A 23,904-nucleotide genomic window follows, 5' to 3' on the forward strand; every position below is an offset into this window, starting at 1 on the left:
TCCTCCCTCATCAGCAGGTAATGGCGTCGGCGTGTGGTCAGCCTCTCCCTCCTCACACAGACCCGGCATTGTCACCCCCATCCCACCCAGTCCTCCCAGAAAACACAAACACACCCAGACCAGACCAGGCCGGGCACACTCCACCCATCCTGAGAAGCCCCGCCCCTTCAGCTGTGACTGGAATGGACACGGCCCAAAGGGACAAAAAGGCTGCGAGGACAAAAATATCCACAGACTGCAGATCTCAACTTTTTTTACTAGTGCAAAGGTCAGAAAATATCTTTTAAATGGTCACACTACACAAAAAACTGAATTCTGGGTAAAATGGGCCTCCAAAGCATCCGCGAATATGAATAATCAAGTAAACAAATACTTTATATCCCTCTGTCTTTCTCTCACTTTCACACAGAGAGCCGCTCTGGACAAAGACCCTCCCCCCGTCCCCCGATGTCCCCGCGTGTTCGGAGGGGAACTCCGCACTCGGACTCGTTTCTTTGTTTGTTTGTGTGGCTCCGAGGACAATCGGGGCTTGAAACGGAGCTCGGAGGGCCCGGCTGCATTCTGGGTAAAAGTGAATACGTCCCTGTGTTCTCCGGGTTATTCTGGGAGCCTGTGGACTCGCATCCTATCGGTGAGATAAGGCCCGCTGGGATACAGGAAGTGCGCAGGAATTTGCTGCCAGATATCTGTGTTTTTCAAGCTGCGCTCGAACAACCCCTCCCCTCCCTCCCTCCCTCCCTCCCTCCCTCCGAGCCTCGGCTCCCAGCTCCACTGCTGCATCCTTTTCCTGAGGTGGAGTCTCCTTTTCCAGAACGGGCAGACACACACACACACACACACACACACACAAAGGTGGAGCTACATTCCACAAAGAAAGATCCACACATAAACAGAGGGAGAGCGGTTTTCATATGTCCGCTATACTTCACAAAAAAATACACAACACACACAAGTGCATTTTCTAAAATCAACCCTGAACTTAACCACAGTAATCAAACATGTTGAGAAACGTCTTACATCAGTGGTTACATCAGTGTATGAAACACACACACACACACACACACACACGTGTACCCAAAGCAAAAAAACAGTGGTAACAGCAGAACTGTAAATACACCATGATGGTGGTGAAGGAAATTGGAGGGGGCGGGGCATAAAGATCACACCCACAAACAGCTATTCAGAGTGTTACAGGTGGGTGGAAAAATTCGGTTTTAATCAGTAATTTAATATTTATTATAAGGATGCATGTGACTGTATAGGGGAGTGTGTGTGTGTGTGTGTGTGTGTGTAAGACTCACTCCTGTAGGGTCTCCACTCCCATCTCTTTATACTGAAGTTCCTGCTTCATCTGAAGCAGCTCCTGCTTCAGCCTGGAGAGCTGTGAACAAAAATACAGTTCAACACACACACACACACACACACACACTCTTTCTCTCTCTCTCTCTCTCTCACACACACACACACACACAAGTACACATCACAGAGCCAAAAAAAAAAAAAAAAAAACAGTCCCATTCACACACACACAGGATGGTATGAAGCACAGGCCAGCCAGCTGTACACAATGGGCTTAGGGACTCTGCTGAGTCATCAGTACAGCAGGGCCTAGTCTCTCTCTCACACACACACACACACACACACACACAGGGGGGCTGGACCCTCGATCACACCGACCCCTCCCACCACGCCAGCGTCGCCAGCGGCCTGACGTGGGAGGCATTGTTCTCCGGTTCTCCGGCAGTAACGACTTACCCGCTCGCGCCTGCAGGCGATTTCCTCCTTGATTTGGTCAGGGTCATATTTTGCATTTGAAGACGAGCCAGAGAGAGCTGGCGAGAGAGAGAGAGAGAGAGAGAGAGAGAGAGAAATTCAACTCCCATCTGACAGACACCACCACAACACACACTGCAAGGAGGGATAAGGTGTCCTGGGACAGAGGGACTTTTGTACCAACACCCATCCACCCGGAGATGAGCTGGGGGTCTGGGGCGGGGTCACGAGGAAGAGGAGTGTGACTTGTGACTGTGTTATTAATGTGTGTGTGTGTGTGTGTGTGTGTGTGTGTGTGTGTCTCACAGCTGACGAGCGAGCGCGTGTCCTCCTGCGTGAGACGGTGGAACAGCTGCATCTCCTGCTGGACCAGCTCCAGCCGCTGCTGCTTCACCAGGTACGTCTCCTTCTTGGTGTTCAGCGCCTCCTGCGCCACCACCAGGTACTCCTTCAGCATGCACTCCTGCTGCTGCCGCCACTGCGTCCGCGGGTTCTCGATCTGCGTCGACTCTGCACAGCCAGGTTGCCACGGTTACACACAGTTTACTGAAACAGCCCGACCCCTCCCAGTTACCTGGACGCAGGAGAGGAGGAAATAACTACCCACCCACCCTATTTTGATGGTAATTACATTTGACACCCCGAAGACGAACTTTAATGATGGTTTATAATCAAAGTTGATAAAGGGGAGGAGCCTGAAGGCATGACTGACAGCTCACGATCACCCTACTTCCTCATTCTAGACCTTTACACCATAATTCTAACTGTGACTGGTCACCGGAGTCACTGAGGGCCAATCACGTCCCTCAGCTGTGACCTCTGGACAGGATGTGTGGACACCAGGTCCACTCACCTCACTTCCCTCCAGAAAAACAAACCTTTTTCCCCCTAAAGCGTGTGAACAAACCTCACAGAGCGACCGAGCAGAGCAGTGAGAGGTGAGCGCTGTCTGTGTGACACGCTGGTGAATCAGTGTGGGGGAGTCAACAATAGACAAAGCATCACATGCAGAGAGTGAGTGTGTGTGTGTGCATGCCAGGAATGGAAATGATGTACAGTTCACACACATTCTCTCAAGTCTCACACACACACACACACACACACACACACACACACACACACACACACACACACACACACACAGCCGGGTTGCCAGGTGGAGAATGTTTAGCACCTGGATCTGGTTTCCTCTGAGCCGCGCGGTGGCCTTTCACTCAGAAAACTGCAAGGCGGGAACGGGGAGGGGCGGGGCGGGGGACGTGTGGGCGGACTTACTGTTGATGTGGTCGATGTAGTAGACGCCCACCTGCTGGTCGTACACCACCTCCCAGCCCAGAGGAAGTTCATCGCCCACGCAGTCAGCAAAGGTCAGGGGTTTGGTTATCCTGCGCAGAGAGAACGGGGGTCAGAGGTCGAGCCACGCCCACACCCACGTTTCTGAACTCGCCCCGCCAACGTTAACAACACCAGACGGCAGCGGTTCTGGTGATTTCCCTTTGCTTCCCGAGTTTATAATAAGCATTAATAATGCGTATTTAAGGCTCCAGCCCAGACAGGTCACCATCTACTCAGACAAGGAGGGAGAAAAATAAATAACCCCACGCTGGCATGTGAGAAATGCAGAAAGAGAAAATTCCACCAACACACGTTCAGTCACTTAACGTCTGCTGACCTGACCTCTGGGTTAAAAATGTGTGTCACCGAGACAGCGGTGGAGGAGAGACTTCATAAACACATTCCACACACACACACACACACACACACACTCCAGCACGCCGCAGTAGGGCCGCACTCTAAAGCGCACGGAACCGCCCGGTCCCACGGACGGCGTCAACAGGAAGTGGAGCTCCTCGCCTCGCCGCGAGACCCCGAGCGGGTCCGCTAACCCGCACAATCGCACATCCTTCCTGGAGCCCGAGACAGAGCGCAGGTCTGACCGCTTCAGATGGTTCGTGTAGGGGTCCCATCACCTGACCTTCAACCTGCAGAAACAGTTCAAGGCGGCCCAACGCGCCCAAGTTCTTCGCAAACTAACCAACCAATATCAGCTAATATCAGTTATTAGTAATGACACCGAATTGTTTGTGTGTTTCTAGCTGATAAAGACGGGACGGCTGCCAGTACCTGAAACGGGTCCGTTTCAGAGCAGGCGCGGTGCGGGTGAGGGACGCGGGGGGGGGTCGGTACAGAAAACCAAACACCGGAACCCGCGATGTGGTTCTGACGAGGACTTATTAGATCTTTCCCCCTCCAGTTCCTGCCACAGACCACATGCAGCTGTATCAGATGCGGCTTTTATGAGATGCAGATGAACGTCGACTCGGGATCCGTTCTGGACTGCAGAACGTTTGGTTGAGTTACGGCTGAAATTGCGAAGGAACACAAGGCCCTGGGAGAAACGGCGGTGGACGAGAGGAGTGCGGCTCGGGGAGTGTGACGTCCGAGGGAGAGGAACAGAGGAACATTATCGAGCTGCTCTTCGTCCCCCCCAGGGAGGAAGAGGGAGAGAAAAAAGAAACAGAACAGAAAGAGAAACTTGCCTTTCTCTCAGACTTGGTTCGGGGGGGATAAGTGGGTTTTCAGTGTTTGGTTTGTTGCGCAGTCTTGTGACCGCATCCCAAGCCTGGCCGACTGGTGTCACAGGCACCACACACACACCAGGGACCGGGACGTCCCACTAAGGGTTCTGAGGACTAGCTAACAACAAGCAAGAGCAGCCCCGCCCCACAAACCCCCGCTGACACTCCTCAGCCCCGCCCACAAACACAGAATCAACTACATTTACAGCATTTACCAGATGTCCTTATCCAGAGCGACTTACAGGGACAGTCCCCCCCCGGAGCAATTTAGGGTTAAGTGTCCTGCTCAGGGACACAATGGTAGTAAGTGGGATTGGAACCTGGGTCTTCTGGTTCATAGGCGAGTGTGTTACCCACTAGGCTACCACCACCCAACTATCCACCTGAGATGTGGCCTTTTCTCCTGAGGCCATATTCTCTGACCATCTCACCATCGTCTCACTCACCGTCTCGGGGGATTCTGGTGGAGGTGGTGAAGTGGCGACCCCGGGCAGGAATAATCCGTGCCCACTGGAAGTCCACTTGAAGGGACACTGGCCGCTACTTAACGTTTAAAGTGCTGCTGGCGCCAGCTGTTTACGGTAAAAATAAGAAAAGCTCATTTGGTGTGAAGCATTTTGAAATTCTATAATAATCGGTTCTGGATATTTCTATCCTCCTCAGGCTCTTTGCTGCCTGGGGAAAGGCATGTGAAACCGGAGCCCCGGGCCGCTCCGAGCCTCCGGCACCTCGCCTGGCCGGCCGCTCTGCCGCTCCGACTCCGGCCGCCGCTGCGGACGACAAAGGCCGCAGCGGCATTCCGGCCACAAATTAAGACGCTTCAGAACAACAGTCTCCGCATTCCTCGTCAGAATGCCTCCCCTAAAAATAATATTCCCAGTTCAAGTTAATTATAGCAGCTCCGAGACGGACGTCTCCTCCTCCTCCCGCTCCCGGCGGGTCGGCGAGGATGCTAATAGATTCGAAGAGCCACTCTGCACTCTGACCGTGGCGCCGTTTCGTTTTGCGGAAGTTCTTCCCCTTTAGTTTAATCTGCAGACTTGGTTGCCACGGCGATTGGCGACCTTTGGCCTGCGGGTTTTTAAACGGCGTGACTCCGTAAAATGACCCTTCTAACGCAAGATCCCCTAAAAATATTCTATACTTAAAGCACCGTTATCAAATTCATCAGCCTAGCGGGTAACATGCTCGCCTATGAACCAGAAGACCCAGGTTCGAACCCCACTTACTACCATTGTGTCCCTGAACAAGACACTTAACCCTGAGTGTCTCCAGGGGGGGACTGTCCCCGTAACTACTGACTGCAAGTCGCTCTGGATAATGTAAATTTAGCTCTACATGTAGATCATAGAGAATGTCCGAAGGCTTATCGTTCTAAATTTAATTACGAAAAACGACAGCTTCCATTACATTTCATCATTTATAAAGATGCACTAGTGTGTGGTGAGTGTGGTGAGTGTGGTGACCGTCTCAAGCTAGTTAATAAGGTCAACCTGCTAGTTTGAATGTTTTATGGCAAATGATCCCATGTGGTGACACGCACGGTGCTGACGGAGTTCAGATGGATTCGTGTTGCTCATGACCGATGCCCAAGGAGGGAAAGCGTTGGGGGGTGTGAAGGCCAGCGAGTCCCACGGTCCCACATTGGGGACAGGGTCATCACACAAAACTCCAGAAAGCCTCGTTTTTTTTTTTTTTTTAAATCTCAACACCGCACCACAAATAGCCAGCCGAGCCTCTGCGACAAACACTGTTCCTCTGTTAGCTCTGCCACACACACACACACACACACACACGTCTCAGCTTTTCCCTGCACCACAAGTGCCCGTCCAAAAATTCCATTCTGGGTTAAAAGCAGAGATGTGAAAACAAGTTTGGGTGGAATGCCATGCATGCGGAGCGGAGGGGCCGGGGCGGCGCTCCGGCAGCTGAGCACGTCGGACGGAGTCGGACGTCCCCTCCTTCCATTATCTCCCGCATCTTATGGAAATAGGGCTGCTATAAGCGTCTGGGCCGTGGCATCCCTGTCTGCGGACACATTTAGAACGTCGACCCCGGCGCATGGGAACATGCCGGCGTTCCTGACAGAGGCTTCAGCTTTTGTGCTTTTCCGATTGGTTCCGTGTTTTGTAAAAATACCGGAATTCTGTTCCCAGAAGTCTATGACAGACGTGTGTCTCAGCGGGAATTTTCTCTTTAAAATGGGCATGCCACATCATGCCCTCCATGCGCACACACACACACACACACACACACACACACAGGGGTGGGAATAAACCCAGGAGAGTGCTGGTGTGCCGCCGTGGGCCGGAGGTGCGCCGCATCTCACCGCTCTTCATCCCCGAGACGCAGGTGCGAGACTTCCGGGAGGCGGGCCGCGGCGGTACGGCCTCAGCTCACGTCCCGCTCCGCTGACATTCCTGGCGCGACTGGTGTTACACATGAGCACATGGGCACACCTACTTAAATAACAGTCGGCGCGGGAATGCCGAGCCTGGTTTCAGACAAGGGATCCGGTTTCCCGCCTCGGCCCGTCAGCTGAAGTACCCGTGCAGGACACCTGGGGGTCTCTGTCTGGAGGTTCTGCTCATCAGTACGGGAGGATTCTCCAGAACCAACACAGGTCCCAATCTAAAATAGCCAAAGAAGAACCGAAGAACCGAAGACCTGTGACTTTTACAGTGTCACATGACCCCAAGCCTCTTTAACAAAGGAATCGATGACCGGGTCACTTGGTGCCAGGTCGGGGTGGGTAAGCAGAAAGGGAAGAGACTGGGACTCCTCTACTATGAGGAACAGATCCTCACCACCGGCAATTTCTGTAGCCGCATGGAATCCTCTCCCCCGTCCGAGTCATTGAATTGTCCGACTTCCTGTGTCAGGATTCAGCAGTGAATGAGGGAAGAGGGAGGATGGAATGTTCTGGACAATGAGGCCGGGAGAAGTGAGCAGAATCGACAAAGAGAACATTCTAAAGGTGAACCACCAGCCGACAACGTGACGGACAGCCAATCGGCAGCTAGTAAAGGTGGTCTGGGAGGAGGAACACGTGGGGACCCACCTCCACCGGGCAGCTTTTTGTGGGGCCGCCGGGGGACCAGAGGCCCCGAGCTTTAGGGCAAAGCATGCCTGACATGGTGTGCATTCCTCAGGCACAAAAAAATAAATAAAATCCAGTGGAGAGAGAAGAGACCTGGACTCTTACCTGAACGATCACTACAGATCACTGACATCAGGACCTCGAGACTGGAACTTCTTACCACTTCATTTCAATGTTTAATTATGCAAGAAATTGAAAACAATCAAATAGGGTGATTATTTTAATTATAGTTGGTATTGTGAATACACAAATATATCTGTTATATATGTGTTTGTACAGTACAGGCCAAAAGTTTGGACGCACCTTCTCATTCAATGTGTTTTCTGTATTTTCAGGACCATTTACGTTGGTAGATTCTCACTGAAGGCATCAAAATTACAAATGAACACATGTGGAGTTATGTACTTAACAGAAAAAGGTAAAATAAGTGAAAACATGTTTTATATTCTAGTTTCTTTGTTCTGGTTACTGCTTTGCACACTCTTGGGATTCTCTCGATGAGCTTCAAGAGGTCGTCACCTGAAATGCTTTTCACTTCACGGGTGTCCCTTATCAGGGTTAATTAGTGGAATTTCTTGCTTTATCAGTGGGGTCGGGACCATCAGTTGTGTTGTGCAGAGGTCAGTTGTGTTGTACAGCCGACAGCCCTATGGGACAACTGTTAAAATTCATATTATGGCGAAAACCAATCAGCTTACTAAAGAAAAACAAGTGACCATCATTACATTAAGAAAATTGAGGTCAGTCAGTCTGGAAAATTGCAAAAACTTTAATTGTGTCCCCAAGTGGAGTCGCAAAAACCATCAAGCGCTACAGCGAAACTGGCACACATGAGGACCGACCCAGGACAGGAAGACCAAGAGTAACCTCTGCTTCTGAAGACAAGTTCATCCGAGTCACCAGCCTCAGAAATCACAAGTTATCAGCAGCTCAGATCAGAGACCAGATAAATGCCACACAGAGTTCTAGCAGCAGACCCACCACTAGAACAACTGTTAGGAGGAGACTGCGTGAATCAGGCCTTCATGGTCAAATATCTGGCAGGAAACCACTGCTAAGGAGTCCACTGCTAAGTTTGGGCCAAGAAACACAAGGAATGGACATTAGACCAGTGGAAATCTGTGCTTTGGTCTGGTGAGTCCAAATTTGAGATCTTTGGTTCCAACCACCGTGTCTTTGTGAGACGCAGAAAAGGTGAATGGATGGATTCCACATGCCTGGTTCCCACTGTGAAGCATGGAGGAGGAGGTGTGATGGGATTTATTAAAAATTGAAGGCACACTGAACCAGCATGGCTACCACAGCATCCTGCAACGACGTGCAATCCCATCCGGTTTGCATTTAGTTGGAGGATCATTTATTTTTTAACCGGACAAAGACCCCAAACACACCTCCAGGCTGTGTAATGGCTATGTGACCAAGAAGGAGAGTGATTGAGTGCTGTGGCAGATGACATGGCCTCCACAGTCACCGGACCTGAACCCAGCTGAGATGGGTCAAGATGGGAATCCCACTGGGACCAACAAGTGCTAAAAACCTCCGGGAACTCCTTCAAGACTGTTGGAGAAGCATTTCAGGTGACGACCTCTTGAAGCAAAGCAGTAACCAGAGCAAAGAAACTAGAATATAAAACATGTTTTCACTTATTTCACCTTTTTTGTTCATAACTCCACATGTGTTCATTCATAGTTCTGATTCCTTCAGTGAGAATCTACCAACGTAAATGGTCATGAAAATAAAGAAAACACGTTGAATGAGAAGGTGTGTCCAGACTTTTGGCCTGTACTGTATATTATATTACATACACACGTATTTATAGGGTAGTGGTGGCCGCCCAGGTTCAAATCCCGAACCGCGAAGATGCCACTGAGGTCCCCTTGTAGATGGGATCACAATGACAGAAACAATCACTTTCACTACAGTACTACTACTACTCTACATCCAGGAGGGGTTCCGGCTCCAGCGGTTTCCCAGGTGGCCGTGCAGCCAATTCACACACAAATTCCACTTTTCACGACAACTTGCCAAGCATCGACAGCGTCGCATAAAACCTGAACACTCCGCCAGCGTCCCGGCTCAACCACAACTGCTGGCAGGCTGCCGAACGCCCCGACCCACCAAAGCGCGTTCTTTACAGGCCCGGCAGGGATATATTCCAGATTGTTCCATATAAAAATCAACTGTCATGGACTTTTCGATGCAGTGCATCCACCAACGGCAAGTCTTAAACAGAGCGTGTGTGCCGTGGCTATTGTCTCCAGAGCAGGTGTATCCGTACCGAAGGACCCTTCCTGCTCCCGTTTCCCCGTCCAGGCTGCACGCTGTGACTGTAGCGTGAACTTCTTCAGCCTCCTGTCACCTCACATAATGAGCGCAGATCAGGTTTTTCTTATCCGGATTCCAGTCCTCCACAACAACAACGCGGCAATGGCAACCGAAACCGGCAGACAAGCAGCCCACGCACCAGGCTAACCCGCATTCTACACCGCAGCCAATCATTCACAGGCCCCGAGACCATCGCCGGCCATCGTTAACTCAGCAGGTCAGAGCTGCGGCCAAACACAGCACCGATCCCAAACTTCTCATTTCAACACCGGAGTCGGACCCTCCACAATTACCTTCTCAATCACAGGACAATTAAACACGACAATTACTTCATTTACTTATTCTGTACAGAGCAGGTCATTAATATTCTTAATACTACTGAACTACTGAATACTACTGAGTAAAACCCGAGTAGAGAAGACGTTACTACTGAACACGAGTAAAACCCGAGTAGAGTAGACGTTACTGCTCGACACGAGTAAAACCCGAGTAGAGTAGACGTTACTACTCAACACCAGTAAAACCAGAGTAGAGAAGATGTTACTATTGAACAGCAGTAAAGACGTTACTACTCGACACGAGTAAAACCCGAGTAGAGTAGACGTTACTGCTCGACACGAGTAAAACCCGAGTAGAGTAGACGTTACTACTCAACACCAGTAAAACCAGAGTAGAGAAGATGTTACTATTGAACAGCAGTAAAGACGTTACTACTCGACACGAGTAAAACCCGAGTAGAGTAGACGTTACTGCTTGACACGAGTAAAACCCGAGTAGAGAAGACGTTACTGCTCGACACGAGTAAAACCAGAGTAGAGAAGACGTTACTACTCGACGAGTAAAACCCGAGTAGAGAAGACTTTACTACTGAACAGCAGTAAAACCCGAGTAGAGTAGACGTTACTGCTCGACACGAGTAAAACCCGAGTAGAGTAGACGTTACTACTCAACACCAGTAAAACCAGAGTAGAGAAGATGTTACTATTGAACAGCAGTAAAGACGTTACTACTCGACACGAGTAAAACCCGAGTAGAGTAGACGTTACTACTGAACACGAGTAAAACCCGAGTAGAGAAGACGTTACTACTCGACACGAGTAAAACCCGAGTAGAGAAGACGTTACTACTCGACACGAGTAAAACCCGAGTAGAGTAGACGTTACTGCTCGACACGAGTAAAACCCGAGTAGAGTAGACGTTACTACTCAACACCAGTAAAACCAGAGTAGAGAAGATGTTACTATTGAACAGCAGTAAAGACGTTACTACTCGACACGAGTAAAACCCGAGTAGAGTAGACGTTACTACTGAACACGAGTAAAACCCGAGTAGAGAAGACGTTACTACTCGACACGAGTAAAACCCGAGTAGAGAAGACGTTACTACTCGACACGAGTAAAACCCGAGTAGAGTAGACGTTACTGCTCGACACGAGTAAAACCCGAGTAGAGAAGACGTTACTACTCGACACGAGTAAAACCCGAGTAGAGTAGACGTTACTGCTCGACACGAGTAAAACCCGAGTAGAGTAGACGTTACTACTCAACACCAGTAAAACCAGAGTAGAGAAGATGTTACTATTGAACAGCAGTAAAGACGTTACTACTCGACACGAGTAAAACCCGAGTAGAGTAGACGTTACTGCTTGACACGAGTAAAACCCGAGTAGAGAAGACGTTACTACTCGACACGAGTAAAACCAAAGTAGAGTAGACGTTACTGCTCGACACGAGTAAAACCAGAGTAGAGAAGACGTTACTACTCGACGAGTAAAACCCGGGTAGAGTAGACATTACTACTGAACAGCAGTAAAACCCGAGTTGAGTAGACGTTACTACTGAACACGAGTAAAACCCGAGTAGAGAAGACGTTACTACTGAACACGAGTAAAACCCGAGTAGAGTAGACGCTACTACTGAACACGAGTAAAACCCGAGTAGAGTAGACGTTACTACTGAACACGAGTAAAACCCGAGTAGAGAAGACGTTACTACTGAACACGAGTAAAACCCAAGTAGAGTAGACGCTACTACTGAACACGAGTAAAACCCGAGTAGAGTAGACGTTACTACTGAACAGCAGCACAATGAGTAGACGTCACCACAGAGTTGCTTCACGGCCTGAAATCCCGTCATTTCTGTAACTGACCAGACGTAAAAAAATCATCAGAAGGAAGCGGGAGTGAAAGACGTCGTCTGACCATGAGATACGTGTATAAAATCGGCCTCGATTTCCCGAGCAGGATTCGCTCGAGTCGGCGGGTCACCGAGTGAAGGCGCCGCCTCACCACCGATCAGGACGATGATGGTGACAATTCTCCACCTGATGCCCTGATGAAGACGCGGTTCACCGACAAGCGCTTTAATTGCCATTCTCAGACGTTCAGTGAAGGACCACGTGGAGCGGCTGCCCGCTTCTTTACAGCCACGTCCCCAGAGTACGAGTTTGTATGAAACCCGGACATTTTCCGTACGGAGGGGAACCAGGGGAAGCATCAGAGGGCCGATCCGCAGACAGAACCAACGTGACAGTCTGGAGAGCACCGGCCCAGTCTAATGGCCGCGAGTGAGAGCCCGGCGCCGTCCTCGCCGCTTTTCCCACCGGCCCGGCTGACATTCCTCGCATTTTTTCTTACAGGGAACTCTGGGAGCTGCAGTTCAATCCGCTCTTTCTCCTCCCGGCGGCCTGCGCCGAGCAGAACGTTGACTTCGAGCTGAGGTCAGACACGGGACAGAAGAACGTGTCAGGGCGCAGCTTTCTTACTGTGCACAGGCCAGCGTGGAGACCTGCTGATCTTCCTCATTCAACCCCGCAGGACTCTGAAAAGCACGAACACTTTACTCCGAGTCCAAGTCTGATCATCGCGTCTACTGTTACGGGCCGGGGGGCGTGAAGGAGAACCACAATCTGGCAGCCAAGCAAACAAACAAGGCTGGTAGTAGCCTAGTGCGGTAACACACTCGCCTGTGAACCAGAAGACCCAGGTTCGAACCCCACTTACTACCATCGTGTCCCTGAGCAAGACACTTAACCCTGAGTGTCTCCAGGGGGGGACTGTCCCTGTAACTACTGGTTGTAAGTCGCTCTGATAAATGCTGTAAATGTAAAATGAAATAAAACAGGATTAAAATAAATCCAGAAAGCTCCGGAGTGGGCGGGGGGGGGGGGGGGGGGGGGGGGGGGGGGGGGGGGGGGTCAAAGGTAACAGGACCGAGCGCAACAGTGTACCCACGGAGCCGGGGTGGGGTTACCTGTCCCTGGGGTCGATCCAGGACGTCTGTCGCGTGTTGTGGTCGACGTAGAAGACCCTGCCGTCGAAGTCCCGGGCTTCCTCCCAGCCGTCGGGCAGCGGCAGCTCGGGGCTCCCCCTCCGCCGGCCGCTGCTGCTCGCCCGGGGCATTTTTTTTTTTTTTTTTTCTCCTCCGGGGGGGGGAAAAAAGTGCCGCCGCCGCCGCCGCGACTCGCTTTACCGCGTCGCCCGCCGGGCCCGAGCGAGACGGCGCATCCGCGGCGCGTCGTCAGTCCTCCATGTTCGCGTCTCCGCGCCGCGTCCGTCCCGCAGCCTCCATATTCGGCGCCGATTTGCATACGCGGCGGCATCAAAGCGCGCCGCCGACCAATCGGCACTTTCACCACTTTTCGGGGGTCCGAAGCTCCACCGCAGGACACACGCTCGTCTACACTCTGCCTACAATGAGTTCTTTTTTTCCAGGAGTGTTCAATAAAATATTCTTCAAGAACTAATACTTTACTCGTTTAAAGTGGCTAAACAAACAAGGTAAATAAAATGAATTATAGACCATTATAGGGGTGGTAGTAGCCTAGGTAGCCCAAACCTGGGTCTCCAGGGGGGGACTGTCCCTGTCACTACTGATTGTGAGTCGTAAATGTAAATCTAATACATATGAATATAAAGATCCCATTAACTACTATGTTGCCTCAAATGTTTTCTGTTTAATTCGACCCCTTGTTTAATTCAAATGGCTGCATGTTCCCTCTTATTTTATTTAGTTGTGTTTTATTTTTATTCTTTATTTTTAATGAATGTTTTGCCCATGTCTGTCCTGTTCTTGGTAATTTAATAAATAAATAAAATTTTTAATGTACAGCACTTTGGTCGTGTTGTGTTAAAGTGCTTTATAAATTATTATGGTATGGTACGGTATTGGATCATTCCAGGAGAAATGTACGTTTCTGGAGCGTTTAATAAAACTTGCTTTCCTGGTGACCGCGATCCAGGTGCGAATGTGAAATTCGGCTCTCTGGCGCCACCTGCTGGTTGGTGCTGCGCAGCGTTTCAATCCCCGGCCCTGTGCTCACACCCCCTGCCATCACCCGCCGCTAAACGGCACTTTCCACCTCCGTCGGACATTTAAATGTGCTGCTTGAAGTCTACATGTAAAAAGATATTTCATGACCTTTTCCGGTCGTTTACTGTCGTTCTGGTTAAAGGCAGCGCATGAAATAAAGTGTTTCACTGTGGAGGCCTCGAAGCCTCCTTGGTGTGATCAGCACATTGCCAATTTGGCCGGGGGGGGGGGGGCGATTAAGCAGCCAGTCACCAGTTCAACCCGTACACACACTTTCCTGCCACCATCATTTACCAGACGCCCTTATCCAGAGCGACTTACAGTCAGTAGTTACAGGGACCGTCCCCCCCTGGAGACACTCAGGGTTAAGTGTCTTGCTCAGGGACACCATGGTGGTAAGTGGGGTTCGAACCTGGGTCTTCTGGTTCATGGCAGGTGTGTTACCCGCTAGGCTACTACCACCCTTGACAGAGCAGATGAAGCCAGGCCGGGCGAGCAGGGTGGAGCCACGGAGTAAAAGGCGCCCTTGACGCCGGTTGAGGAGAGGCATGTGAGCGCTGATTGGCCGCCTGTGCGAGAGAGGGGGTGTGAAATGTCGAAGTGCCCGTGACCTCCTCCTCCTCCTCTGAGTTTTCCTCTCTCTCTCTCTCTCTCTCTCTCTCTCGCTCGCTCTCCCTCCCCCAGACCGGTGCTGGCTGCCCGAGGAGGCGCAGAGCGAGTCGGACGGGCGCACCATGGTCAACCCGTGTGCCGGCGTGCTGGAGGTGCTGGGCGTGCTGCTGGGCGCCGCCGCCTGGCTCTGCTCGCTGGCCACCACGCTCATGTCGCAGTGGCAGATCCGCTCCACCGAGATCCTGGTCGCCGAGAGCATCGAGCTGGGCCTGTGGGAGATGTGCGCGGTGCAGGAGTTGGGCGGCGTGGAGTGCCGGCCCTACGAGAGCCTGCTGGACCTCCCCCGCGAGATCACGGTGGCGCGGCTGCTCATGTGCCTGTCCATGACGCTCAGCCTGCTGGGCCTGCTGGTCGCCGTCCCCGGCCTGAGCTGCGTCAAGAGCTGCCAGAGCCCCGACAGCAAGTGGGCCAAGAAGGTGTCCAAGGGCACGGGCGGCGCCCTCTGCATGGTCGCCGGCGTGCTGGGGGTGGTGCCGGCGTCTCTCTTCGCCCAGATCGTCGTGAGCAGGTTCCACAACGACCCCTCGCCGGCCGTCATGCCCCGCTGGGACCTGGGCGAGGCGCTCTTCGTGGGCTGGGCGGCGGGCTTCCTGCACTTCGTGGCCGGGGTCCTCCTGTGCGCCTCGTGCCTCGGGTCCCGCCGCGGCGGAGCTGGTCCGGCGCGCCACCATCAAAGGCAGGAAAGGAGGACCGGGCACGCCTCCCCCGGCAAAGACGCGGCGTACGTCTGAGCGCGGCAGGCCGTCTCCGTCCTCTTTTTAACTCGCATTTTGTGTATAGAGCATTTCGAATAGTCTAAACGTCCCACCTTCTCGCGGTCTCCTGCTTCCGTGTGCTCCTCTGCTGAAAAGATCTCGACGGATCTGCCTGTACTTCTGTGTGGCGTGTGAAGTCTTACTGGAACCCTGAGCAGAAGCCGCTGTGTAATCACGATTTCTCCATTTGTGCACACACACACACACACACACACACACACACGTCCAGTGTACTCACACCCTGAAATTATATAAAAGTGTTTAAACGTGCTGCCTTCTGACTTTTTCTATGATCTGCATGCATTGAGAAACCCGCCGGTGCCGGTTTCGGCCTCTTTTTTTTGGGGGGTAATTGCTGGCAATTGCACCGTCTCCGCTCTTTAGCGCAGGACGTTGCAGTAAATACGCCAGCAATTAGACTGATTGGCGTAATGGTTGCGGTCGGATCCGGCTTCTCGGAAATGCTAAGCGGGACGTCGGCAGTGTGGGGACGCGGGGACCCGCTGGACAATAAGCCAAGTGCTACCTTCGCGTCCATCGAACGTGAAAAAGCTCGACTTGAGCTATAAATAAACGTGGCACAGCCGAGAGGAACCGGGCAGGAAAAACAATAATCTGGGCGGGAACAGTACCCCCCCCCCCCCGGAGAACGGAGAAGAGCCTAATTGCTCCTGAGTTGCCCCTCGACGGTCTGGGGCGTAAGCTGCATTTAATGAACGCGTCCTGTGAAGAATTCACTCAGCGTGACTGCACAGCTCCGCCGCGGAGGCATTTCCTTCTCTCGTCTACACGCAGCGCTCGTGCATTTAGCGTAAAAGGTTAAAACGGTTTTAAAACGGGCCGCAAATTCTGCCGAGCGAGGCCGAGCGGGAGCATGTTTCAGGAAACGTGGCCGAGGCCCTCTGATTGACTCCTGTGGGACTCCACATTTATACATTTCCTCGGCACACGCCGTCCCATTGTTACCTGTCCTTAGAACAATAGGGGGACGCCTCTCCGCTTTCCTGCAGGTTGTGTGTCAGCCCTCATTGGTAAAATCGGCTGATGACGTACCGCAGATATCCACAGACAGCGCCGACTGCGCAGCCGGGGGCTCGGGAACGGTGCAGACGAGCCACTTCCTGGCGATGCCAGAGACGATTGGCGTTAATGGTGTTTATGTTCCTGGTGGAAAGCGCCGCTGAAGACGGGAAATGCCCAGTCGCCATCCAGGCCCGGCGTAAACAAGTCCGACTGCAGACGCATTTCACTCCGGAGGCTGATGACGGATTTGACTTTGTTGTGTTGATTAGACAACCGCGGCACCGACAATGGCACGAACGGGCCATTGACCCACCCGTCAGCTCCCGTGATCTGGAACCAGGAGAGGTGATGCAGAACATCACCTGTGCAAGTCCATGACTGCACCAATCCAACACGTTCACGAATCAATAATCGTTGGCAAAGGGTTATTAAAAAACGTTTATTGCAAATGTAGATCTCGTTTTATACTCATGAATGGGATTCATGGGATAGCCACAGTACTGCATTTAAGGTCAGTTTGCAAGAATAAAACACTATTACACATTAACCATATTTATGGTGACTATATGGGGACTTGGCATGGTCATCATATATCTATATATATGTAAATTAAACTGATAAAAGCGTACACATGTAACTGCGCCAACCCTTGGCCCCCATCAAGACTTATCTTGAGCACGTCTCTTCAGGTGGAAGTGTCTGTAATGATTTACTACATGATGGAAGCCCACCAGGGTGAAACACAGCAAGTCAACAGTTCTTCCACATCAGAGCGTTTCCGACATCAAACGTCCCGGCTTGGTCCCGTCCAGCCACCCCCGGAACAGGACGGTCGCAGTTCTTCAAAAAGGCTTCAGCAGGACGGGCCTTGAACAAAGCAGCGCACAGTTCCAGGCAGAACCCAGAGATCAGACGGCGGAGCTTTAATTAAAGCACACAAACAGATTCCTGCCCGTCGCCAGGGCAACCTGCCCATAAATAGGAATTAAATAGGAAAACATTAAAATCTCTCCACGGTGTCAAGGCTGTGGTGCTGGACTGGTGACGTGTCACCAATAAAACGTCTCAGTAGAGCGTACAGCGATCTCTCACACACACACACACACACACACACACACACACACACACAGAGCGTAGAACAGAACTACTGTTACTCAGTTTATTGTGTGATTTAGAACAACAGAAATCCATGTAAATTCTCAGAAGGATTTATGGCCAAATTCCCTTTTAATTTTGATCAGATTACATTTTTGTCTGGAGGGGAGGCAGGAGGCGGAAGACCCCCGCGGAGAAGCTCCGGCTGAGTTCATTAGGCTCCTGGTGGGGGTGGGAAGGGTCCATGGGGGGGGTCGGGGTTCACCTGTAAGGTGGGGGTTCTGGATCGCGCACGCAATTCATCGACGTCTAAGGCCCTATCCACACACAAGATCGTTCTTCTCTAAAACGGGAAAAGACTGCTACAAGATATCTACCAAAAAGACGAAGATGGAGAACGAGTGGAGTTACAGCGCCACCTACAGGTGTGGAGTGGAGTTAAAACAGCACTCGGGACGTTCCGTGTCTCCGTGTGGACGACAGCATTTCGGATAATGTTCCTTACATTTACAGCGTTTACCAGACGCCCTTATCCAGAGCGACTTACAATCAGTAGTTAAAGGGACAGTCCCCCCCCTGGAGACATTCAGTGTTAAGCGTCTTGCTCAGGGACACGATGGTAGTAAGTGGGGTTTGAACCTGGGTCTTCTGGTTCATAGGCGAGCGTGTTACCCCGCTAGGCTACTACCACCCACTGATTTAGAGAAAAGTGTTGTTGTGTGGATGGGGCGATAAATAAATGCAGAGATGCTTGAATTAAAAGGGAATTATAGGAATATTTCCTTTGGCACCATTTAATCATCTTGACTCTGAGAGCCCGGTATGGTTCTCCTCCGCCTCGAAGGCCGGATTATCCGTCCCTTCCTTGTCCTCTCGGCCTTCGGAGATGGCTCGGAGCGCGGGCGGGGCCCGCAGTCTGGCGTTGCCAAGCTCCTCCTTGGCGCCCGGCGTCCGGACGGGGTACCTGTAGCTCAGGAAGGCCAGGCCGCTGAAGGCGACCATAACCGACGCGCCGATCCCGATCACGATGCCCGAGCCCACTTCCTGTCTCACTGGGGCCGGAGGGAAATGGAAGTCCGGGGGGAAGTCGATCGTGCGATTGGTCAGGACCGACGCCATGTTCCAGAACACGGGTACGAGGGAACATGCCGCGGTAGTTAAGTACAGAGCCCCGGCCAATGGGAAGGCCCGCTTGATGCTGGCCGGGTTGTCCAGGCCGAAGTACACCTTCCTTACGGCACATCCGGCGGCAACGTTGCCAAATATTCCCAGGACCACCGCGGCCATAAGCAGCACCTGGGCCACGCCGATCTCGGTGGGGAGGAAGGGCTGGCCGACGCTCATGGCTGTGCAGATCTGGCTGGCGCCGAGGGCGTGGCTGTCGAAGCAGGCTCTCCAGACCCCGACCCAGGCCTCGCCCGAGCTGATGACCGTGCGGTCGGCCACGTGCCACAGCCGCCAGTCGTTGATTCCCGCGCAGGACACGATCAGGATCCAGCCCAGCGCGCCCACCACCAGCGCCACGAACTGCAGGTGGCCCGTGTGCGCCAGGTACGCCATGGACGAGCCGGCCACGCCCAACTCAATCCATCGCTGGGGCTGAAGGTCAAAGGTCCATTCTCTGGGATAAAGTGACAGTCCCACGTGGCATGACCTGTAGGGAAGCAGAGAGAAGGCTAGTCTACCGCCGCTAAGTAATCTCGCTGCCGGTGCTTCATCACCAGCCTGGTAAAGTTCCGTAAAAAGCAGGACTGACGTTAAACAAACACAACCGCTCTTCCTCCTGTTCTAATCTCTGTGCCGGAAAGGGGCTCGGGAACGCCTGGAGCGGCACCAGGAAGGTGGATCCGAGGATCACTTCGGAAGTCTAGAACATTCCGCGCACACTCGGCGCGGTGCTTCTACATCTCGTGAGCGGAACGTCTGTACCTTGGCGGGTCCTCGGTGGCGGGTTCCTGTCGAGTCCTCGCTCCCGGAGCGGAGTAAATACGGCCCGGGGTTAATGATCCACCTGCCTGTACCTCCGCCCCCCGGCAGGCGGGCGGGGCCTGCGCCACTCCGGCGGCTGGGAGAGGTCAGGAGGGCAGGGCTTGGTAATGACAAGGGCGGGGCAATGTAATCAGTCCAATAAAATGATCTAAGATGACGATGATTAACATTAACGTTGCATCACATGGTCCGTAACGACCAGAACATCCACCAATCGTGTTTCACCGTCGCCTACGTTTAGATCACGATAAATAACGACACACGCAAGGTCACCATCGCAGCCTGCTACCTGCTGTGTCCTCACACCACGTGTCAGAACCTCTCCTACAAGCCAGCCGCGGGTGGACGGAAAGTTAAATATTACACCTTAGTGCCGTGGTTGATCACGTACCAGAAAACGTACCAGGTCTCCAGCCTGCCGGTGAATAAAAATGAAATGGCGCTACGGAACACGAAGTGCGGAGGGAACAGACGGAGGCCGGGACGCGCAGGGCGGAAGGCAGCTGGTATTTTATAGACAAGGCAAGGCTCTTTTTTTACAAGGGCGCGGCTGTCTGCGCTCATCACATGGCGTAATGCTGTAAGAAAGGGGAACCGGCTACAAGGTACAGGTTTAAAAGGGCTACAATAAATTACTAGATTAAAAAAAAAAAAAAACAACACAACGCCACAAGGACATTTTAAGACATGATGAGACACCCACACAAGTTCAGGGTCATTAATTGGCTTAATTTGAAGGGTGTGTGGGGGAGAGAGAGAGAAATAAAATGACTACATTAGACTGTGTGAGCCGAAAAAAAAGAAACGTCCACAGAGAGGCTGGTGTCGCTGCGTCGCCATCTAGTGGTCACAGAGTGGCCTCGCGGTCAGTACTATCAGTGGTCAGCGGGGGAGTGGCCTCAGATGGGCAGTCTCTGGTCCAGCGGCAGGCTGTCCATCAGACACTTGAGCTGCTCCTCCCCCAGCTTGATCTTGTCCTCCAGCTTGCGCTGCTCGATGATGAGGGCCGACTTCATCTTGACAAAGTGCTCGTAGTCGGCCAGCCGCTCCTCCTCCAGGTGGCTGGCCAGGATGTCAAAGACGACGCGCTCGCGCCGGTCCAGGTTCTCCTTCAGCTCCTTGGCGTCCTCGTGCTGTCGGATCAGCAGCTTGCGTTTCTCCTGCAGGGTCCGCTGCAGGGCAGAGGCAAAGTTCAGAGGTCAGAGGGCAGCATTTATAGCAAACCAATCAAAGATCCCAATAAATAATACAGGGTTAACGGTCCCACGACATGAAAATGTGACTTTGTGCGACATTATTTAACATTAATACGAGTTCTGAAATGGCGATTGGTGTAAAGAGTGTTTTGGTCGTTCTGCTTCGCCGTGCAGAGAGCGGCAGCTCAGACGGATCTGGAATTCGTCCCCTTACGTCGTCACAGTGGGAAAGTTTCATGCTGTTTCCACCCACAGAATTTCCCGCCCCTCCACCAGAACATTATCGCCACCTGTCATGGCTTCCGTACGTGCGAAGCACCGCACTTGCTCGGTGGCTGGATGTAAAAATGTATTTGTTTTGTTCGGCCATGCGAGACTCATTTTATTTTTTCAGGAAAAACGTCAACACGACTTCCTCTCTGCGGCAAACAGGAAGTGTTGATGACGTCATTTCCGCGAATGTCCCCTCAACTTCTACAGGCCGCTCTCCTTCTCATTAGCATTTAAAGCTACAGACGGTGAAACGGTGCGTCCTGGGAAATCTCATTGTGGGACTGGATGAAAGTGGCTGTAAACCAAGGGTGAATTTCGGAAAGACATTTACAGCATTTACCAGACGGCCTTATCCAGTGCGCCTTACAATCAGTAGTTACAGAGACAGTCGTCCCCCCCCAGAGACACTCAGGGTTAAGTGTCTTGCTCAGGGACACGATGGTAGTAAGTGGGATTTGAACGCATTCAGAAAGATCTGAACATGCAAGCTGCCCTCACCCTCTCGTCCGGTGACACGTCCTCCTCCAGGCTGTTGAGGGCATTCTCCACCCGGGCCAGGCGTCCGGAGAGGGACAGCAGCAGGCTGACCACCTTGTCCAGGTCTCCCACGAACATGCGGAACTTCTCCAGCTCGTTGGGTTTGCAAACGTCCTTGACTGTGACTTCCACCTCCTCGCCCAGCGTGTTGTTGTCCTGCACGTCCTCCTGCAGGCTCTCCCGCGCCTCCCGCAGCACCTGCAGCTTCCTGCTCAGGCTGTCGATCAGCTCGTGCTGTCGGCGGAAAGCAGAGATCAGGAACGACGAGGCGTGTTGAAAGAAACCTCGAAGAGCATGATTGATGGTTTCACAATTGCGCTGAGCGGTGATTTTCTGGTGAACTCAAGTTAAAAGTAGTTCAAAGTAGTAGCCGTGGAGGCCGGACCTGAGTACAGCGCCGCTCCGGGGAGCAGTTCGGCCTCGTCCACAAGGACGTTAGAAATGAACGCCCCCTGAACGCCATACGTGTTTTTGCTGCGCTTTGTTTGATTGCTGGTTCACTGGCGTTCAACTTGACTTCACTGGCTTAACTTTCATCTAGATACTGAAATTTACGGCAAGAAAATGACCGAAAGCGCCTGTATGACGCATTGAATGACAGAAAAATGCCTTTGGCTCTCATCTCACTGACGAATTTGAAAGCAATGTGAAGTAATGTAGAAAGAAATGATCGTAGCCGTTATCTAATCGTGAGACCGGCGAACGCTCAGCACCTTCTTGTTGGCCAGGTCGTGGTCCAGCTCGTCCTCAGAGTCCTGCTCCTCGTCCTGCTGCATGTCCTTCATCTTATTCAGAAGCTCCGCCTTTGGCGCCGAGGTGCTGTAGTAGGTGGAGTTGGTCACCAGGGCGACAGCCGCCGCCTGGCTGTCCTCCTCTTTTCTGCAGCCGGTAACGGAGAGACACAAACGACGAACATGAAACGTGTGAAAGCTGCTGTTCCCCCCTCGGCCAGCAGATGGCGCCTCGTTATCTTACAAGTACGAAAACCGTTCTGACCGTTCCTCTGCGCCGCGGGGAGATGCCTGTTTGGGCGCCGCCTTCCTGCGCTGGTGAGCCCCCTCCAGCAGCTGCTCCCCCTGGGGAAAGATGCCCTCCATCAGGTCCATGGTGGTCTTCATCTTGCTACGATCCAGGATGTCCGCCAACGACTTGTCCTTGCCGATGATGTTGCGGGCAAGCTCCTCCCTCTTCTCTTCCTCCTCGAAACGCAGACGGGCACCGGTGCTGTTGCCCTGAGGTTCGGCGGGCGGGGCATCCGGCTCCCGGGGTCTGGAGTAGGCGCAGAAGGGGGACGAGGACAGGTCCGGACCGGCCAGGCTGGCGAGGTGGGCCACGCTGGGCTCTGGGACGTCCTCGCCGCCGATCGTGTGGAGGTACTGCCGGCTCTCCTTCTCCGTCTCGCTCTCTGCGTGGACTATTTTAATGGGCACCTTCTTCACCGTGGCGGTAGCGGTGACCTCATTCAGCGTCTCCATCCTGCAACATCACAGCAACACATTGTTCAGCCAGAGGGACAAGAGGAGCGTCTCCTGACCCCCCGACTCCGCCGTGACGGAGACGGACCCTGTCCCTGTCCCGAGGATAAATGTACCTGCCAGGCGCTTCGTCCTGCAGGGAGACGGGGGGCTTGTCCGTCAGCCTCTGGGGAGCGAACTGGGGCGACGGCGAGCGCTGGCCCTCCATGGTGGGCTTGGTCCGACCCGGCTGCGGCGGGGTCAGAGGTGCGGGAGGGGGGGCGGACTCCGCCTCCAGCTGCTCCTCCTCCTTGTCCTCCCTCTTTGACCCTCTGCTCCAACCGGAGTCTCTCTGTGGAAAGGAGCTGGGGACGGAAGCAGGACCTGGTTTCTCGGATGAGGCTCCGCCCTCCGGGGCAGACAGGGAGTCCCGAGAGGGGTTTTTGTCCAGGTGGGGCGGGGCAGGTCTCAGCGACTCTGGTCCCTTCGTCCAGTGGTGGTCCGGGTGCTGCGGTGCAGGGTCCGCAGGCCACGCCCTGGTGACTGGATTTTCCCCTGTCACCGGATGAGTAGGCGGCTCTGGGAAATGTTCGGGCGGCGGTGGATCCTCTTTCACTCTGTGTCCTCTGTCAGAGACAATAAAGACTTTGCTTATACACACACACAAACACACACACACACACACACTCTCTCCATCCCGGACACACCCCGGCGCTGCCACGCTCACACTGTAATTTCAAATCTGGTTTACATCGTGTTCTGCCAGGCCCCACGACACCATAATTCTCTTCCCACCATCCAGCCATGAGAGGAAAGGTCCGAA

At 52.8% G+C, this 23,904-nt stretch overlaps 4 protein-coding genes across 10 annotated transcripts in view; 1 reads left to right on the plus strand and 3 right to left on the minus strand.

Annotated features, from left to right (window-relative positions):
* wwc3 (WWC family member 3) overlaps window positions 1-13,367 on the minus strand; it is a 23,746-nt gene extending 10,379 nt beyond the window's left edge. For all 3 annotated transcript variants that reach the window (XM_028961885.1, XM_028961884.1, XM_028961882.1), the window contains exons 1-5: window positions 13,029-13,367; window positions 3,049-3,158; window positions 2,080-2,283; window positions 1,756-1,832; window positions 1,302-1,381 (exon numbers count right to left, since the gene is read on the minus strand). In XM_028961885.1, coding sequence (XP_028817718.1) covers window positions 1,302-1,381; window positions 1,756-1,832; window positions 2,080-2,283; window positions 3,049-3,158; window positions 13,029-13,177 — 620 coding nt within the window. In that variant the 5' untranslated portion in view covers window positions 13,178-13,367. The remainder of the gene's footprint in view (window positions 1-1,301; window positions 1,382-1,755; window positions 1,833-2,079; window positions 2,284-3,048; window positions 3,159-13,028) is intronic.
* Window positions 13,368-14,769: 1,402 nt separating this feature from the next.
* LOC114769564 (claudin-22-like) lies at window positions 14,770-15,784 on the plus strand. Its single transcript, XM_028962696.1, has one exon. The coding sequence runs from the start codon at window positions 14,822-14,824 to the stop codon at window positions 15,488-15,490; it is 669 nt and encodes a 222-aa protein (XP_028818529.1). The 5' UTR covers window positions 14,770-14,821; the 3' UTR covers window positions 15,491-15,784.
* A 1,177-nt stretch (window positions 15,785-16,961) lies between these two features.
* Window positions 16,962-20,284, minus strand: cldn34a (claudin 34a). The gene has a single exon (XM_028961641.1). The coding sequence runs from the start codon at window positions 19,190-19,192 to the stop codon at window positions 18,431-18,433; it is 762 nt and encodes a 253-aa protein (XP_028817474.1). The 5' UTR covers window positions 19,193-20,284; the 3' UTR covers window positions 16,962-18,430.
* An 18-nt stretch (window positions 20,285-20,302) lies between these two features.
* shroom2a (shroom family member 2a) overlaps window positions 20,303-23,904 on the minus strand; it is a 28,957-nt gene continuing 25,355 nt past the window's right edge. For 3 of the 5 annotated variants that reach the window (XM_028961632.1, XM_028961631.1, XM_028961630.1), the window contains 5 exons: window positions 23,219-23,707; window positions 22,624-23,103; window positions 22,341-22,506; window positions 21,589-21,861; window positions 20,304-20,793 (listed from right to left, as the gene is read on the minus strand). In XM_028961632.1, the coding sequence (XP_028817465.1) occupies window positions 20,521-20,793; window positions 21,589-21,861; window positions 22,341-22,506; window positions 22,624-23,103; window positions 23,219-23,707 (1,681 nt within the window). In that variant the 3' untranslated portion in view covers window positions 20,304-20,520. Of the gene's footprint in view, window positions 20,794-21,588; window positions 21,862-22,340; window positions 22,507-22,623; window positions 23,104-23,218; window positions 23,708-23,904 lie in introns of all 5 variants that reach the window. The other 2 variants (XM_028961634.1, XM_028961633.1) reach the window with 2 other exon arrangements.

This window comes from Denticeps clupeoides, chromosome 19, assembly GCF_900700375.1.
Source record: "Denticeps clupeoides chromosome 19, fDenClu1.1, whole genome shotgun sequence".
Taxonomy (NCBI): Eukaryota; Metazoa; Chordata; class Actinopteri; order Clupeiformes; family Denticipitidae; genus Denticeps; species Denticeps clupeoides.

What these genes read in the sequence shown, in the direction of transcription:
- LOC114769564 (XM_028962696.1), top strand. Translation starts at nt 14,822, where the DNA reads ATGGTCAACCCGTGTGCCGGCGTGCTGGAGGTGCTGGGCGTGCTGCTG.
- cldn34a (XM_028961641.1), bottom strand. Translation starts at nt 19,192, where the DNA reads ATGGCGTACCTGGCGCACACGGGCCACCTGCAGTTCGTGGCGCTGGTG.